The 18,071-nt window shown below is 45.3% G+C and overlaps 3 protein-coding genes across 3 annotated transcripts; 1 reads left to right on the top strand and 2 right to left on the bottom strand.

Moving 5' to 3' along the window:
• Nucleotides 1–108: 108 nt before the first annotated feature.
• Nucleotides 109–7,274, bottom strand: LOC128305375 (STE20-related kinase adapter protein alpha). The gene is made up of 4 exons (XM_053042778.1): nt 7,218–7,274; nt 727–1,757; nt 526–656; nt 109–460 (listed from the first exon to the last, which is right to left on the bottom strand). Exons 2-4 carry the CDS (start codon nt 1,572–1,574, stop codon nt 375–377), a joined length of 1,065 nt encoding a protein of 354 aa, XP_052898738.1. The 5' UTR covers nt 1,575–1,757; nt 7,218–7,274; the 3' UTR covers nt 109–374.
• Nucleotides 7,275–7,374: 100 nt separating this feature from the next.
• LOC128304019 (zinc finger protein 586-like) lies at nt 7,375–9,141 on the top strand. Its single transcript, XM_053041141.1, has 3 exons — nt 7,375–7,530; nt 7,644–7,777; nt 7,837–9,141. The coding sequence occupies exons 1-3, from the start codon at nt 7,417–7,419 to the stop codon at nt 9,104–9,106; spliced, it is 1,518 nt and encodes a 505-aa protein (XP_052897101.1). The 5' UTR covers nt 7,375–7,416; the 3' UTR covers nt 9,107–9,141.
• A 149-nt stretch (nt 9,142–9,290) lies between these two features.
• On the bottom strand, nt 9,291–16,458 carry LOC128305638 (protein Gawky-like). The gene is made up of 7 exons (XM_053043193.1): nt 13,036–16,458; nt 12,377–12,781; nt 11,675–12,297; nt 11,401–11,560; nt 10,816–11,322; nt 10,431–10,743; nt 9,291–10,249 (listed from the first exon to the last, which is right to left on the bottom strand). The coding sequence occupies exons 1-7, from the start codon at nt 16,315–16,317 to the stop codon at nt 10,083–10,085; spliced, it is 5,457 nt and encodes a 1,818-aa protein (XP_052899153.1). The 5' UTR covers nt 16,318–16,458; the 3' UTR covers nt 9,291–10,082.
• Between the last annotated feature and the right edge of the window lie 1,613 nt (nt 16,459–18,071).

The following is an 18,071-nucleotide window of genomic DNA, read 5'->3' as shown; positions in this document are numbered from 1 at the left end:
AACATAATTATAGTAGTAACACCACGAAACAAAAGAACGCGAACATGTGCCGCATTAGTGAGATTATGGATGAAAGTTAATGGGCTTTTTTGTCCTGCTCCGATGGTTAGATGACTTCTTCGCGATCTTCAGTTTGCAAATAGTAATGGAATTAAATGTATGATGAAAAAACACCCGAAGCCATTTTTTATTCCTCTTCTTTTCTATTAGCTTGCTTGTATCTTCCGCGCTGTGTTACAACATTTGTAGGAATCGAATAAGTTTGTCTAATTAACTACTTGTTCCACTGCCTTTTTATTTTTTCTATTCATATAGTAACGGCCTTGCCACTCCTTTTACAACAGATGGAACATTTGTTTGTTTGTTTACCATCGTTACGATTCATCAAAATCCCACTCGAAGGAACCCCCAGCTTCCATGCGCATCTGCGAGAAGCTTTCGGTTAGATTGATGTCGGAATCTGTACGATATCATAAAACACATGTATGAAATATTTCCATCAAAGCAACCGTAGTACATTCTTACCTTGGATTGAATCAAAGTCGACGGTTTGTATACAGTGCAGCGCAAACTGTTCTCTAATGTTCGTGTGAGTAACCAGCTTGAATACGGAGTGTGATAATAAGGCGGATGTATTGGGTCGTTTCTTCGGATCCCTGTGTAGTAGAAGAATATAATTTTAGTGCTTTCTACTGTGCTTGTGGCACAGAAACAGAGAACCATTACCTTTCCGAACATTGCTCGGCAAAATTGTGCAACGCATCGGAGAACTGTCTGGAGGCATAGATTTGCCTCAATGGGGTGGCCGCTTCATTCGGCTGGGTTGCGTCTTCGCTCGGTACGGTGGTGGCATCCAGCAGCATCGGTAGGTAGACACCTCCCTTCAATTTCTCCGCCAGTATAAGCGTGGCCGTAATATTGAAGTACGGTTCCACACCGTTCGCCAGCTCGTATGCCGTCATCGCTAGACTGTATACGTCCGATTTTTCCGTGTAGCCTGTTAGGTTCTGTGCCAGAACTTCCGGAGCCAACCAGTTTAGTGATTTCACCGAGTGTGGCGGCAACTCGTGCAGGTTGCGTATTCGTTTACCTTCACCAAGGAAGCTGGTGCATACGCGGAAGCCTCCCAGTACGGCACGCGTCTCGTTTAGAAAGACGTGGCTTGCTCGGATCGATCGATGGATGTAACCTTTCCAATGCAAATACACCAGCCCCTGTAGGATGTCCCGCAGAATGCACACCAGGATCGGTTCGGGGAAGCCTATTTCGAAGTAGTTATTCATCGTATCCCTGCAGGAGCCGTAACACATGAGCGGCAGGACAAAGTACAGATCGAGGTTGTGTACGAACGCGGTGTGGTAGCTGAGGATGTTCGGATGGTCGAACTCACGGAGATGCTTCGCCTCATCCATTACGTATGTAATGTCGTTCTTCAGATCCTCCACTAGGAACTTTTTCACGGCTACATGCTGCCGGGTAGGTCGATGCTGTGCCAGAAAAACCGTCCCAAGATTGCCGAAACATTTAGCCAACTCTACCTTCAGCACGTAATTGTTGATGTTATTGTCGAACATTCTGGTGTTCCGTTTTGCAGCACTGCTGAGATATGTGGAAGTTACTTCCGTTCTAGGTTTTCTTACACGCACAACATCGATGGATTAGGAAGAAGTTTGCGTTTGGTGTTAATCACTGTATTTAATTTATTTTCACAGTACCTATTGGAGGGGTTAAATTTTAAGTACTTTTGCGGTGCACACCTTCTTCTTCTTCTTATTAGTTGAGGTATTGCCACGGTACCACTTAGGAATCCAGCTTCCTGGGCCTTCCCTAGCTACTCCGTGGTTATGGATTATTACCACTACCCCTAGTGATTTATGGACCGGCTACTAGGGCCATATGTCCTAACTTTCTATGATTTGTATAGTTGCTTTGTGTAGATTCCCTCTGGAGAATTGGGATGTTATTTCTGTATTTCATGTTGACGTTTCTTATACGTGAACATCTTTATGTTTAGGGTGCTTGGTTTAGGAGTCATGTTTCGATTTATGTTTGTAGTTCATGTGTAGTTCATTCAGAACTTTATTCTGTTATCTTTGATGAATTTCAATACTTTTGTAAGTCCCCGTGGGTCTTTCCTCTTCCAGGTTTTCTTGAATTCTTCTTCGTTGATGAAGTTTGAATTACTTCTTTCTACAGAGTACTTATGGCAGTGGAAAACCATATGTTTAGACGTATCAGGTTCATTGCATGTATCACAGAGGCCGTTATCAACTAATCTCATTTTGTGTAGCCAGTACTTGCTGTGATCATGACCCGATATTAATCTATTTAGTATTTTAATACCGTGAGCTGGTAATTTTAGTCTATGGTGCCACATTTTTTTCTCTATTCGGGTTTGATATCCTGCAAAGGTCTTTCCTTTGTGCTGGCACATTTCTGCATACCACGTGTTGGTATTCTCCTTTGCTTTGTTCTCGAATCTTGTTATGGCATCCTTGAGATGAATCTTGTTACTTATTATGTTATCACAGTTAGTACCCTCTTTGGCAAGGCTGTCTGCTATTTCGTTCCCTTCAATGCCCACATGGCTAGGGATCCATTGTACAGTCAGGTTTACTTTAGTTCCGTTATTGAGAATTTCCGACAATATGACGTCCGTATATAGTTCATCTGAGGCACCTTTGATTATAAAACATGCTGCACGACTGTCGGTATATATGGTTGGGGCACTTATTTGTTCTTGGACTACCCAATCGAGTGCCAATTTTATGGCATATAGCTCTGTTGAGCATATGGACACTGGATTTTTTAGTTTGTGCGATCTTCTTAAGAGTTCTTGATTGCCTCTAACAATATATATACCTATACCGCAGTTTTCGTCTATTTTGCTTCCGTCTGTGAAGATTTTTGTGGCAGTATTAGGGGTGGTAGTGGAGTTAATCAGTTCTAGGCTTAATTGTCTTGCTATTTTGGGATTGTATTGCTGTTTACTATTATTTAATCCTGGTATTGAGGTGCGGATTATTATGTTGGAGCTGCTTTTTATGGAATTATTGAAATGGTACGTGGCTATGGAGTGTAGTGTGTCTTTGTTATTAAGATAGCTTTCTTCTATTGCCGATAATTTTGCGGAGCGACGATGGTTCAATTTAGCGAAGAGGGCATTGTTTGGTGCGGAAAATGCTATTGTTTTCGCTATTTGTTTGCATGTAAGGTGTTTGGCTCTGATGGTAAAAGGTCTTTCCGCCGCTATGGCGTGTAGTGTGTTGAGGGGTGTTGTTTTAGTGCATCCTGTCACTCTTCTCAAGGATTGGTTCAGGATCGTGTTTACTCTGCGTAGTTTTTCCTTGTTAGCATTAAGGCTAAAGCCTACCCCGTATTCTATTGTGCCCCTTACAATAGCACGATGAACTTGTATGGCCTTTTCCGGGTTAATGTGATTAGAATTGTTACAGATCGTTTTGATTGGATTCAGTCGGTTCATTGTTTTAGCAATCTGGTTATCCACATGGGCGTTAAACCTCAGCTTGCTGTCCACAGTTATGCCCAGGAATTTGTGTACTTGGACCTGTTCTATATCACTGCCATCTACTTTTATTCGTAACTTGAATTTATTATTTGGGAAGGTCATTACTTTTGATTTGGCACTATTGATTTCTAAGTTTAGTTGTTCTAGTCGATCTTTTAACCATGTAATGGATCTCTGTAATGCCATTTCAACCGCTTTTGGTGTTGATCCAGCTTCAATTATTGCAAAGTCGTCTGCATATTGCAATATTCTAGTTTTGTTGTTATTTAGGTTATGGCAACTGCTCGTGTAAATATTGAATAGAGTAGGTGAAAGTACATCTCCTTGTGGAAGCCCGTTACTAACGACTCGTCTTATGGTTTCCTTCCCCACTGTTACTTCTAAGCTTCTGTTGGTTAAAAAACTTGCAATCCATGCGATATCCTCTTCAGATACCATGTTTTGCCTTAGGATAATAAGAAGCTCTTTGGTGAGTACGCTGTTGTAAGCATTTTTTACATCTATAAAAACTACTCCAGTGTACTTTTTTTTTGAGTTATTTTGTAAAATTTTGTGTACCAGGAGATTCACTACCGTCATGGTAGATTTATGTTTACGGAATCCAAAGCTGGTTTCCGGAAGGAGATTATACCTTTCTAAGTGTTCAGTTAGATTTCGTAGTACCGCCGTATTCATAATTTTGATTAGCGTGCACAAAAGTGCTATAGGTCTGTAATTTTCTATATAGTTTAAATCTTTACCTATTTTAGCAATTGCAACTATCTTGATTCTTTTTAACTTCTTTGGTACCCTTCCTTCTTGGTACATCTTATTAAGTTCCTTTATCAAGGCAAGGACCACTTCATCTTTCAAAAGCTTCAACGCTTTGTAAGAAATACCGTCTACACCCGGTGTTGTGTTTTTCTTATTATTTAGTATGCTTTTCCATTTTTCCAAGTCCAGAATCTCGATTTCCGCAACAAAGTGTGGGGTGTACTGGCTCTTTGACCCTTTAGGACTGCTGAAGTTCAGTTTCAGGAACTCTTTCGCATTATCCGTATTTTCGGCTATTATGTTGCTACGGTTATGGTGGGTGTGTTTCCCATGGCATTTATTCACCAGGTCCCAGATTTCTTTACTCGTACTATCCGAGTTGACCTTACTTAGCCAGGCTTCAAAGTTAGCTCTTTTTTCTATTTTTTTCAGGTACTTAAATTTTGCCAGGTCCTTTTTGAACTGAATAGAGTTTTCTATGCTGCGGTTTCGATTAAAATTCTTCCGGGATGTGTTTTTTTTATCCCAGGCATTTTGCAGCTTTTCATTCCACCAACTTTTCGGAGTGTAGACTATGTCTTTGGTGTTTTGTTTCGTAATGTTCTTAAGCGTACTCTTAATGCTATCTATACTAGTATTGTCCTTACATTTAATATCACGGATTTGTTTCTCTATTCTAGTCATATTTATCACAGTTCTTGTATGTGGTTTGGCTGGTTTTTTAATGGTTATGTGGATAATTCTGTGTCCACTGTTACCAACATGTTGGTCTGTTACCTTACGCTCAATGTCTAGGACCATATTCGGTGATACTATGGTGAGGTCAATGGCGGTATTTTTTTTGTTTACGTCTGGGTTTATGAACGTATGTTCTTTGTTATGTACCATCACCATATCACTCTTATTGATCTCTTCCAATGTGGCTCTTCCCCTCATATCACAGTAGTGGTTTCCCCACGTAGTGTGGTGAGCGTTAAAGTCGCCTGTTATTATGGCTTTCCTGTTTTCAGCCGCTTGGAATATTAGATTCATGTACTTAGCGTAGTTAGTTTTGGTTGTAGTAGGTTTCACATATGTACTTATCACAGTTATATTCAGACCTTTGAGTTTTACGCCGGTGGTTTGGATGTGTTCATTTTTTCGATGCACATGTACGCTCTCTGCCTGGTATTTTTTACTAACGAAGATGCTGCTACCACCATAGCCATCTTCTCTGTTTTGGTAGAAGTGATTGTATTGTGGTATTTTTATCTTGCAGGCAGTGTGATCAACCAACCAGGTTTCTTGTAGGCATACCACATCTGCCCTGTCAGTATTTATAATATGCTTGAGTTCGTCCATATTATTTAATAATCCCTGTATATTGAGTTGTGTTACTCTTATATTGTTTAGGTCAGCCATTTTAGCTGTAGGGTTTTATAGTATCTCTAGCAATCGCTTAGCTGTTATTGCTTTTTTTTCCTCCAGTGTTAGTGCTTTGTATGGCACTATTTCTCCGTTATCTAACGTTATTTTTTCGTTCTCCATATCCACATCGTATCTGTCCCCTGAGCATATCGAGGGGGCTGTGATTGTAGAGGAAATACTTCCTTCCTCATCTGATGTATTGATGTCTATATTTTTCTGAGTGGGTGTATTTATAGTTTTGTTATGAGTTTCATTTTTTGTTTCTTTTGATAGATTGTTATTTTCTGTATTTTTTGTGTTTTTAGTAATTGATTCTGTGTTTGTATTTTTTTGCTCTGTGTTATTTTGGTTATTATTTTCTTGTTTTTTCAGTTGTTCTTCATTAGTATTTTCTTTTGGTGGGGTTTGGGTGGTAAGCCCGTTTTTATTTGCTGTGGTTGTTGCATAGTCTAGCGAAGTATATTTTCTTGGGATCACAGGAGCTATGTTCCTGCGTATTCTTCTAGCTTCACGCATCGTCACTCTATTTTCAGTCTGAATTTTTTTTATCTCACACTCGTCTTTGTAAATTGGGCATTCCTTGTCCAGCGTGCCATGTGCCTCACCGCATTCTGCGCACTTTGCAATATTTTCACACTTTTCGTGGTATGACTGACTGCATTTCGCACATTTCTTCTCCTTGTAGCAGACTTTTTTTGTGTGTCCAATTCGCATACAGTTCATGCAGCGAGTGGGTTTGGGTATGTACAACTCAACCCTTTCGGTAAAGTAGCCAATGTCTACTTTTCTAGGAAGGACCGTGCTGTTGAAGGTTAGTATGACCGACCTTGTGTTTATCAGATTCCCTTTATCATTTTTCCTTTTCAATATTTCGACCTTGGTAACTTTTTGGTCCTTTAATCCGTCCAAAAGTTCCTCTTCGGAAAGAAACATGCATGCATCGCACCTAACAATTCCCCTGGTGAGGTTAAGTGTTTCGTGCTCATACACCTTAACATTTATCGACGCGTTCGGATGATTGAGGTTAATTTTCAATAGCTTTTTCGCGTCATTTCTGTTCCTCATCTTCATTAGGATTTTTCCATCACGCAGCAGCGTCGTATTTATCGGTTTACCGTTAATAGCGAGCTCAACAGCTTTTTGGAACAAGAATGGGTTATACGTAGCAAGCGATTTTCCCAAGGTGGTACTCTCCACTACCATAAAAATCTCTTCCGTGTCACGTGTTTCTTCCAGTATCAATCGATCCCCTTTCATTTTTCTCCTTCTTTTCCCCATTATTCTATGATCCTCCCCAAGGATCTCATAATATGACCCGGGGGAACTGCCCCCCCCAGGGTCCACGACCCCCATCTTAAGTACTTATCCTATCCGTATGTCCTTTTTATTCCTTTGTCCAATATTCGTGCGGTTGTAGTAATATCAGTGTGTCCTTGATGTTGTATGTATGTGTGTAACTGCCTTTTCAAATTAAACTGAATAGCTGTTCACTTGTCAACGTTTCACAGACGAATGTGGCGGTGCACACCCCACTCTCTATTCGCAATGTTTGTTTGGGATATGATTTTTTTGTGACGCAAGCTTTTGACGTTTCGGGATGTTGACAAACACGGCAAGAGATGTCAGTTGGGACGTAAACTGAAAATCGCCAGAAAATCGCTCAAAGTCGAGTTACTTCTTGCTGTTGTAGCTGTAAAATTGTCTAAACTGATGTTTCGGCCCCTACGATGAGCCTGCAATGTCGTGTTTGTTTGGAATATTCTGAAAACTGCACTCTTCTGTTCGCCGAGAGTTGCGGTATAACACTAGCAGAAATCATACAATTCTGCGCCGATGTAAAGGTACGTGAACGGTTCAGCCTCCGGATAACAAATGTGAGATGTGAGCGGAGTTTGGTGGTATATCTGAGCATATTGTTTGGAGAACGTTTATATTTAATGAAATATCTTTGTAGATTGCTGATGATGACGATTTACCGTCGCAGGTGTGTTTAACATGTAGCAAAGATGCTGAGGTCGCCTACACGTTTGTGCAGAAATGTCAGCAATCAGACCGTGAACTACAAACACAGAAAACCAGCAGGAATCCGTAAGTTACCCCTAGTAAATAGCCGATCAAAGTTTGGCTGCTCATTACGTCTGTTTTAGCATACAAACTACTACAACTCAAGGAAAAACGCATGAATTGCTGGTAGAATTGATATCGGAATCCCCCCGAATAGACAATCAACTGTTCTCGGATGAAACGGTGGAACAAAATGTTAGTACGACAAGAAGTGACGACAGTTTTACAAAGGATGAACCACCTACTGACGATATTTACGTTATTGAGTACCTTGATGAGGACGAAATCCGCAATTCGAGCCAAGAATTCGAAGATCAAAACATTGTGGAAAATGCGGATTTAACTACGTTGAATGACCAGTCTGAAAGCAATTCAAGCTATTACTGTTGTTATAGCGACTGCACAATGACTTTCCACACTAAACATGAGCTGAAAGATCACATCAATTTGCAGCACGTACTAGATATCGGAGAGCAAGATATTGCAAATACACATCACTACTGCAATAACTGTGGTCACACGTTTTCCTCTGAGAATGAACTTATCAGTCACGAATTGCTTTTACAGCTGAAGAAAAGCTTAATTACTCCTGTGAGCAGAGGGCGCCCTAAGACTTACCCATGTTTGTTTAATGCGGAGGAAAAAAAGTGCTGCGATTGTTATGCATCGTTTCCTACGATTGAGTCACTTCTGCAGCACACCATGCAACGGCATTCGATCCGCAAAACGGTGCTGGATCCTACCCGGTCAGTTCGATGTGAGGTATGCTTCAAGTTGTTCCGAAGTAAATCGAGCCTCCACAGTCACCAGAACGCACCTTACAAACCGCGCAACTATCGCTGCACTACGTGTGGCGATTCTTTTCTGACGCCTTCTCGACTCGCGGTTCACAAAGCCGTGCACAGTGCGGAACGGAATTTTAAGTGTGTGGAGTGTGGTGCAAGCTTTAAGAACGAGCAAAACCTCAACACCCATGCCTTACTCCACCGCGAAAAGAAAGAGATGTGCAGTACGTGCGGGTTGAGATTTCATCGGAAGTCCAATCTTCGAATGCATCAGCGGGTCCACTCCGATGCTTACTATACCGTGTGCCCGCATTGCGATAAGAAGTACAAAAATCAATCACAACTGAAGGAGCATCTTAAGGTGCACACGAAGGAAAAAACGTTGGGATGTCGATACTGTGCGAAAAGATTTATGTACACGAGCGATCGGAAGCGACATGAGATGATTCACACTGGAAAATATCCTTTTACATGCGATTGCTCGAAAAAGTTCAGTCGTAATCGTCTTTATATGCGGCACATTGAGAAATGTAAAGGATCGCGTGAAGCAATGAGATCGATCCTTTGAAAATTATGGTATAGTTTGCGTATTTGTGGCAAATATATTAAAAGAATACAAAAACCTATTTTCCTATTTATTCCCAAAATACGATGAATATAATTCGACAAGAATCGGTGTATGCAAAAGAGAATACAGCTTTCTCATTCAAAAGTAAACAAATTAGGACACCATCACTACATTCGCTAGATCATTTAATGGTTTCATTTATTTATCTCTCCATTATATCTAAATAATTTCAAAAATAATTCAATAACATTTATGTATACCTTTCATAATATAGTAAATCTAATGCGTTTCATATTATTATTCATCTCCTCCATAATCGTTTGATCGCATTTGATCATCATTTGCTGCGCTGTTGTCGCATGATGTGTATATTAAAATTAATAAATATTTCCACTTTGTCTTCGTACTGGGCTTGCCCCACCATCCACCGATTACCAACCAATTTGTCTCAGTCCCATGACGGTGGCGTGTCGGACGACTGTCGTAGTTCTTGAGATGCATGCCAGTTGCGTTATCAATTTTCCAATTTTCCAGATCGTTTTTGCTTGGATTGGGGTGGTTTGTTTGAACTACAAGCAACAGCTGATGTTGTTTATTTAGGTTGTTAAAGTTCCAGTTGAGTTAGATTCCATCACCTGGTTCATGAATTGGCGTCATAGCGGCAATGCCACACACACACATGCGCTGCGTTGAAAGCAAAATCAAAGAAATAAAATTGATTCATAAAAAAACATTACAAAACGCTACATCGTGTAATAAAAGTCGGGCATGAATAGTAGCTACAATTAGTACACAATGTTGTATGTACTGTGAATAGGGTGGAAAGTAATATCATTCTTGGAGGGCATAAACCGTAAAAGATTAAAAAAAAAACATCAAAAATAAAAAAGAGAATATCGTCCATCTGGGATACATTTTAAAAATTGCCGCTTTGGAATTGACGCCACAAATGGTGCTTGCTTGTTGTTGGTGGTGTTTAGTTCAACTCCGGTCCGAGCAAACTGTCTGGTAGGAACGAATTCAAACTGGTTGGTGTTCCGTTGTCGGTACCCGCATCCATCGGTGCCCAGAGATTGGCTGCCGTTCCGGTGCCACTACCACCGGAACCACCTAGGGCCCACCCAGAGCCCCACGTGTCAGCGCCTGTGTGTGAAAGATAAAAATGTCATAAGTAACTTTAGAAAAAAAACCGGAATGATAAGAGATTCCCACTGTTACAAGGGACAATGAGATGAAATGGAAAAGTTGTATCCCTTTTAGAATACCCATCAAATTAAAGCGAACTACAGGATTTGACTATAAAACCACAATGACAAATAATCACCTGAGCCGCTCGGAGTACGCTCCTGTCTCCAGGAGGGGGACGTTAGGCTAGAAGCGCTACTGCTAACCGCGACACTGGAAGTACCTGTCCCGCCCAGCTGCTGCAGATACGTTTGCACTTCCGACTCGCTGCCCGGACACTCGGCACTGATCGTGCTCGAACCGAGCGTACAATTGTTGAGCGCCTGTTGAGCTTTCGCTGCTTCCTCGCGAGTTGCGTACCGGCACAGGGCTAGCCCGTGAGCTGGGTACGAGTGGAAGTTTAGGATCGGACCGTGCTGCATGCACAGCGTGCGGAGTGTTGATGCATCAATCTGAGAAAAAAGAAACACAAAAATCACAGTTTAGTAACGAGAAGGTTTGGGAAAGAGGTATTCACAGCATACCTGGGAAGTTAGATTTTTCAGCAGAAGCCATGATGTGCCACCGCTAGACCAACCAGCGCCGGTGCGCTGTTGTGCACCAGCGATCGATCCTCCATTGCCGTTCTTGTTGGCCGTTGCTCCTCCCAAACCAGGTGGAGGGCCACGTGTAGCGGATGGTTTCACAATCGGTGCGCACCAAACATCAACGCCAGCCGAACTGCTTACTGCCACATTACTACCACCGCCAGCAGACGAACTGTCGGACCAGACAGATTTACCGGCCATTGGCTTGTTGCCACCGGTACCGCCAGCTACCGAGGTTAGCGATGCAGTGTTGAAGCTCCAAGCGGAAGACGTAAGATTCAGACCTCCGCCGTCGGCTGGGATGGGGGACGTCTTCTCAGTAACGGATGTACCACCAACACCACCGAATAGCTCCGAATCTTTGGCGGTGGCAATGGAGAGCGGTGAGCGGGCTACACTGCCCGGTGTAATACTAGGATCGTCTTCAATCTTAAGTTGCGTACCCTGCGTTTAGACGATAAGGAATTCTTGGTTCAAAAGAGTGCTCGGTCCAGGTAGTTATTGCTTGGGCTCGTTGCTTACCTTCCACGGTTTTCCCGGTTCAAACTCAGGTACTAGGTCGGTGAAAGCGGAATTATCCTGCGGAGAGGTGTTGGTGGTGGTGGTCCAGTCTTTGCTATCGGTATCACCCGTTTGCTCCGGCCATCCATCTGCCAGATTTGTACGACCGGTTGTCCAGGTTCTGGTGTGGTATGCGGGAAGAAAAGGAAGTGCGAACCCAACGCACAGTATTAGAATTAGTATCCTGCCTTTTTCGGCTATTCTGTGGAAGGGAATCACTGTATAGTATACGTACCCATCTTGCACGAGACCTAGAGAGCTTATATTAGTATTGGTAGTGGTAGTAGTTAACGCTGATTTTGCCGTCGAAGGGCCGGGAGCGCGTGAAAAATCGGTGAGATCATCTTTGCTAGCGGTCGGGTCCTTCTCGAGCGATGGAAGCTTCCACTGATTTAAGCGAGACTGCTGACTAGTACTGCCACCACTGACAATGACGTTGCCGGGGGCTGCCGAAACTACGGCGTGTTGTTGTTGCTGCTGCTGTTGCTGCAGCGGAACGACTGGCGGCGGGAAGACGCTTCCGGTGGACGTTATAATTGAATCCTTTCCGAGCGCCATCTCTCCGAATGTGCTCTGCAGTGCCATGAGATCTTGCTGTTGCTGGCGCATAAAGTCCATACTGAGGCCGGCGTTTGGATTCGATTGCATTAGTGGAGGCGGTGGCCCCATCGATCCCTGATGCCCTTGCTGCTGCTGTTGCTGTTGCTGTTTCAAGTAAATGCTCTGCTGGGCAGCAATCTGCTGCTGTAGCTGTGCAATCTGCGTTTTATGTTTGTTGATGGCCAGCGATAACTGAACGGCACTAACCCCACCGGTTGTACCGCTGCGTGCCAGGTTGCTTTGAGTCAACTGCATTTGCTGCATGGGAGGAGAAATGAAGCATTCGAGCAGTTTCAACTACACAATCGAAACGAGCTGTTGTGTTTGCGCCACTTACCTTGATGTGAGTGAGCAACTGGTTCAGTAGAATGAAGGTTTGTGGCGCGAGCGGTTGGTTGAGGATCTGATGGTTTAGGAAACCGTTCTGCACCGCCAGCTGAATTTGCTGCACCAGCACACGGAGCTGCTGGTTGGTGGGTTGTGCCGCGGCTGCTGCTGCCAACTGTTGCTGCTGCTGTTGATGGGCTGGTGTTTGTTGGTTTGGTCCACGACCACCGGTCGGTAACAGTGAGCTATGGTTGAAAGACGGATGGGCCGCACCAGCTCCACCAGCACCACCAGCTCCCTGTGAGAGATATTTCAGATTGTTGAGCGCCACAAGATTGGCCGGTCCGGTACCGTCCAGACCCAGTCCGCCAACCGGACCACCCCCAGGTATGTTGTTAAGCATGTTTTGATTGTTCTGTGAATGGACGAAACGTACGTATAAATGAGTTAGGTGAATCGGATTCAGATTTATTGATATCTGTTGGAAGATTTATCAATTTCCAGAATGATGCATGATTCTCTAAAGATGCTTGAATATTTGAATAATGTGGAATCTTTAGTGATTCATAATTCTGGGTAAGCATCGATTCATGAGTCGAATCAATCTTCGCTAAAGATTCATACGAATGATTCTTCTCAAAAGATTCAAGATCATCAAGCAGTACTCACCTGTGAGTAAGACAATCCACTGGTCGCATGATTCAGCGGTGGAATTCGTCCCGAGTATGTGCCGTCAAAACCCATCCCGAGTCCACCACCGGTATGATCCTCGGACAGTGCGCGACGCCATCCGGTTGTCAAACCTGCTACGGCAGCTCCATGACGCAACAGTTCCATGGCCTCTTCAATGTTCATGCTGGTAGTACGCAGGGCAAACTCTACGTCCTCCTTTTTGTGACCCATTTCACACAGCAACCGGTACTCTTTGCTCGCACGTATAAATTCCAGCGGATTGGTCAGCGGTTGTGATTTGTTCGATCCTCCGGTTGAAGGTTTACCGCCAAGTCCCCAATCCATGGCAGCACCAGTCGAGTTCAGTTCACCCGGATCCGGCCATCCGATACCGGCCGATTTCGGTGTTTTGTTCCATCCACCCACCATACTACCGGCTCCATTCGATGCGAGATCCATATTCCAAGGGGCGCCACCGGCACCCTTTTCATCGCCCCAGCCACCAACACCGGGTGTCTGATCTTCCCAGGAACCATTCCTAACAATACCTTGCACCTGGCCACCCCACATGCCGTCTTTACCGAGCGATAGGGCACCACCGGTTCCGGTGCCGACGCGTACTCCACTGGCGGCACCAGCTGGTACGGGTACGGGCCCAAACGGTCCACTTCCACCACCCTGCACGGTTGGTGCGTGCTGTTGATTGCGTTGCATAGGACCACCGCTGGTTCCTCCACCACCGGGGCGCATCATGACATCCGAGACATCCTTCCAGCCGGTCGAGTTCTGTCTGGACAGTCCTCCGGCATTGCCTTGTCCCCAGAGCGCACCTCCAGAGCCGTCTTCGAGCGAGGATGGTCTTCCATCGTCCCAGTTTGTGGGAAGCTTGTTTGGTCCTCCAGTGCCGTTTCCACCCCATTGCTGTCCACCAACTCCAGCTACTCCTGCGCCCGGCAGTACGACGCCTCCCGCCCCACCGGATGTTCCCGATCGCTGGTCCGAAACAGTCGTACCCCACATGCTACCGGCAGCAGCACCGTTCAGCCGGCCAGAAATGCCACGTGGATCGCCACGAAGATCACCACCGCCGATCCGATTGCCAAGCCCATCCGAAGGAGCACCACCAATCGAGGCGTTGATATTGAAACCACCGGCCGATTGTCCATTGACAGCACCAGCGGCCATCGGTAGGGTTCCCGCTGTCGATGCTGATCGTGCATCCCAACCGACTTGCGCGGGCATGCCAGGACCACCGGGGACTCCAACCGCGCCCGAACCAACCGAACCGATCGGTCCAACGCCACCACCCCATTCGTTCAGATCTTTCTTCACACCGATCGCACCCATTTGTGGATTGTTCATCGAGCCGGTCGTGGTTGGAGCGCCAGCGGTGTTGATAACCGATGTATTACCACCCGATGGCCACATACCCCCACCAACCGTACCAGCACCTCCAGCGGTGGGAGGAGCCGCCACTACATTCCCATTGTTGAGCGCCCCCCAACCAGGTGCCTGGCCAACGCCCGCCGGTCCTCCAGCAGGCCCCAGCGGTACAGCACCGGCGACGATTGATGCCGCACTACCGTTCCACACATTGGCCGCGGTTTCGGGAACACCGCCCGGATGACCACCGGCACTGTCGTCATCTTCCATCCAGGTCCCACCGAGATTGTTAGCTGGAACCCACGGTGCGGTCTTTGCTTGTGCAAGATGTTGTTGAGCTTGCTGTTGCTGCTGCTGAAGATGAGCGGGTCCACCGGCACCGTTGCGTAGGTTTGTCTCCCACAGCTCAGTACCATTGTTCATGGTCTGTGCCTTCCAGCTACCGTTCGGCCCTGCGCCATGTGATCCGGCTCCGTCGGGTTTAGCACCAACGCCAACCGTTCCACCGCCGGCACCGCCGGCATTGGCAGCGCCCTGGGGTTCCGGTGATCCCGGTACCTCCCAGTTCGTGTCCTGGTTGACATGCTGACAGCCCCAACCGTCCTGACTGAATAGCGCATCGCGCATTGTGTTAAGCACCTCTAGCTGCTTCGTGGCGGTCCCATTTCCGGCGCCGTTATTATTCCCAGCACCCATATTAGCTGCCTGCTGTTGGTGCTGCTGCTGATTGTTATTATGCCCGTGATGATGATTGCCGTTGTTGTTAGCAACATTCCCTGTTGCGTTTGTTCCACCCGACGCGCCATGGCGTCCATGGTTGACCGTCGCGTTCCAGGCGTTAGGCGCGGAAGTCGATTGAGTGTTCACTTTATTGGAATTAGGGTCTGCGGCGGACGGTCCACCACCAACTCGCTGCCCAACGCTTGCTCCACTATTGGCCGTGCCGCCATTGCCGTTCGCCACATTGCCGGTGGATCCGACACTGCCTCCGTTGTTGTTGTTGTTGTTGTTGTTGGCGCTGTTGCCTGGGTTACTATTGTTGATGCTACCCCAAGCGGACGGTGGTAATGACTGTTGCTGCGGTTGTTGTTGCTGATTGGGCAGCACGCCCCACGCACTGAGCGTTCCGTTGCTTGAAGCGCCTGGCGGTGTACCCCATGCACTGGTGCCATTGTTGATAGAATCTTCGCCACCACCACACAACCTTAGCCGGGGCATTCTGTGCGGCAGCACACCGCACCGTACCCATTCGCGCTCACGCTCGGTACAGCGCACTAGCTCATCGAAGTATGTGTACGTTGACCCACCAAGCTTACGATCCACCGGGTGATAGCTGATGTCCCGGCCACTCGTCGTATTTGACGGGCTGTCAACGAGGTGCGACAATTGGCCCACCGGCTGAGAAACATTCGGAGCGTTTGACTGTGCTAAACTACATCTAATATTTGTAAGGTTAATCAGGTAATCATTTAAATCACATTTCAATGTCACAGAATCAATATGGGTCGGCTCTTTGTCGTCGGTATGGCTAGTGCGGGTCGCCTTCGATGGCTGGCTATCCGGACAGGTTCGACAGATGGATGCCATCCGGTTATCAGATGCACCACCACCATCAGCAGCAACATTCCCCGGATTTGGAGGTGTTGAAATCATAACAATGGCTTTGGGACTATTGTTTGCAAGCGGGTCGATCTGTGGACGGCACATGTCTGCCGCTGGTGCGGTATGTCGATCGTCCTGTTCGCTGACGGTCCACTCATCCCTCTGGGCCGGAGGTTGCCGATCGATAGCGATGATATCTTCCTCTGCAGTCAACGATATGGTTTGCCCGTTCAACTCCGGCGAAATTGGATGTTCGTCCATGAGCTGGAGCTGTCTTCCGTTAATATCATCCATCTCAGCAACGGTCAAGTTGTGGAGATAAAATCACCGGCGTGTGTAACGCTAGTGCGCGCACCTGCTGCGTTGCCCAACACTGCGCAGAGCAATGCAGATAACGCAACGTGAAGGGATTATAATAAATCTCGTACGCTAGAGTTCCTCAGTTTCCTGCTATCATCATCTCGTCGTGCTGAGCCATACTGTCCACAAGCATCTTGTACGATGGCACTACGTTTGAATAATGACGGACAACAGGAAAACGGAGACCGCTACGGTTTGATACGTCTATCAAAACGCTCCTTTGATGCGTTGATCAAAGGAACCTTGTTTTTTTGGTTTCACTGTACTTTATGCTGCGAGGACGGAGCACCAGGCTCTGAAACAAAACCAAACAAAAAATAGGTGCGGTTTATTACAAACTAAAAACACTTTTCGAGCATAATTTTAATACCTGTCGCGGTGGACGGAACTGCCCAGTTTTATACGTCAAGTTCTGGAATGAATGTCACTAATAGAAATCAGCAAACTGATCACACACCCGGAACGATGGTTTCCCGTTGCAGGACACTGCTGGATGCTTTGAAGCTTAATCTACAATGTATCACAGATCTTCTGCGGATTGAATCGTTTCGGTGGGCGTGAAACGATTATCCGGCAGCACAATTTAAACTAAAACAAATCAGCACTACCGCACTTTCGTCGTCGTTGTTTGTCGGTACGCGTGCTGACTTTCGAGAATTGATGTTGTTGGAAGGAGTACTTTACTGGATTCTGAAAAAATAGGGGAAGACAATGGCGGAATGTTTTGTTATGTTGCAGTTCAACCAATCGTGTTTAATGTGGATTAAAGGCGGTGGGTAATTGACGAGCCTCGCTCATGAGCTTCGATAATAGGTAGGCCATGAAGGAGAAAAGTCAATGGTAGTACTGGAAATATCACAAACAGCGAAGAGTTTTCCACCGTAGTTCGATGATTTCTTCAATTTTATGCTCTGCAAGAGCAAATATCAACACAGAGTTGGCTCGTTCTCTCACTATCATTTTTTATGTGATCGTATTCTTTCTCCCTCTCTCTGTATTTCTCTTTGCATAACACTTCAGCATTACACCGTATCCTTTCAAGAAGCATAACGAAGAAGATCGGTTTGATTTCTTTGTTTTGTTACGGCGCGCGCTTGTGTGCGTGTACGCCATGAGCGGTTGGTTATGTTTGTTTTGTCTGCTCTTTCGTGTGTCGTTTATTGATGTTATTTTTTTTTATTTTCCATTATGCCAACATAACTTTTCGCTTGTTTGGTGCTGCCCGTACCACGTAGAGATGTTTTTTCAAACATGTATGTGTATGCGTGCGTAAATACGAGCGCAGATATGTTGGAGAGAGCGAGAGAGAGAATTCGGGGTGCAGGAAAACATAAAAAACCACTTGTACAGTTCTCACCCAACGCTAATAGAATCGCCCTATTTAGCAATTGGAAAATTTGCTTTTTAATATTCATTAATGCAAAAGGACTTCCACGTAACATTGCAGTACAGTGAGCAGTACTACGGCATAAAAAATAACAAATTCCTATCAGAAATATACATAGGATGCACTCCCAAATCTGACACGAATGAAAGGGTAGTTTTTCACAACACACAAACCCAAAGGTAGGGTATTGTTAATTAAACAGTCATGAACAATTATTTTCTGCTGATTCCTTTCGCATTACACTTTGACGCAATTGGCACAATTAATTGTACCAAGTTTCTACGGCATAATTTTCTAATGC

Source organism: Anopheles moucheti, chromosome 3 (assembly GCF_943734755.1).
Source record: "Anopheles moucheti chromosome 3, idAnoMoucSN_F20_07, whole genome shotgun sequence".
NCBI lineage: Eukaryota > Metazoa > Arthropoda > Insecta > Diptera > Culicidae > Anopheles > Anopheles moucheti.
Note: the sequence above shows the minus strand (reverse complement) of the source record. Positions and strands in the feature narration are given on the sequence as shown.

Bases quoted from the DNA above. Each gene is read 5' to 3' on its own strand.
- LOC128304019 (XM_053041141.1), top strand. From the start codon at position 7,417: ATGAGCCTGCAATGTCGTGTTTGTTTGGAATATTCTGAAAACTGCACT. The intron at 7,531-7,643 runs GTACGTGAACGG...ATATCTTTGTAG, and splicing joins AATTCTGCGCCGATGTAAAG to ATTGCTGATGATGACGATTT. The intron at 7,778-7,836 runs GTAAGTTACCCC...CGTCTGTTTTAG, and splicing joins CAGAAAACCAGCAGGAATCC to CATACAAACTACTACAACTC.
- LOC128305638 (XM_053043193.1), bottom strand. From the start codon at position 16,317: ATGGATGATATTAACGGAAGACAGCTCCAGCTCATGGACGAACATCCA. The intron at 12,298-12,376 runs GTAAGTGGCGCA...CCTCCCATGCAG, and splicing joins AGTTGCTCACTCACATCAAG to CAAATGCAGTTGACTCAAAG. The intron at 10,250-10,430 runs GTGATTATTTGT...TTTCACACACAG, and splicing joins GCGTACTCCGAGCGGCTCAG to GCGCTGACACGTGGGGCTCT.
- LOC128305375 (XM_053042778.1), bottom strand. From the start codon at position 1,574: ATGTTCGACAATAACATCAACAATTACGTGCTGAAGGTAGAGTTGGCT. The intron at 657-726 runs GTAATGGTTCTC...TCTACTACACAG, and splicing joins GCCGAGCAATGTTCGGAAAG to GGATCCGAAGAAACGACCCA. The intron at 461-525 runs GTAAGAATGTAC...GATATCGTACAG, and splicing joins CGACTTTGATTCAATCCAAG to ATTCCGACATCAATCTAACC.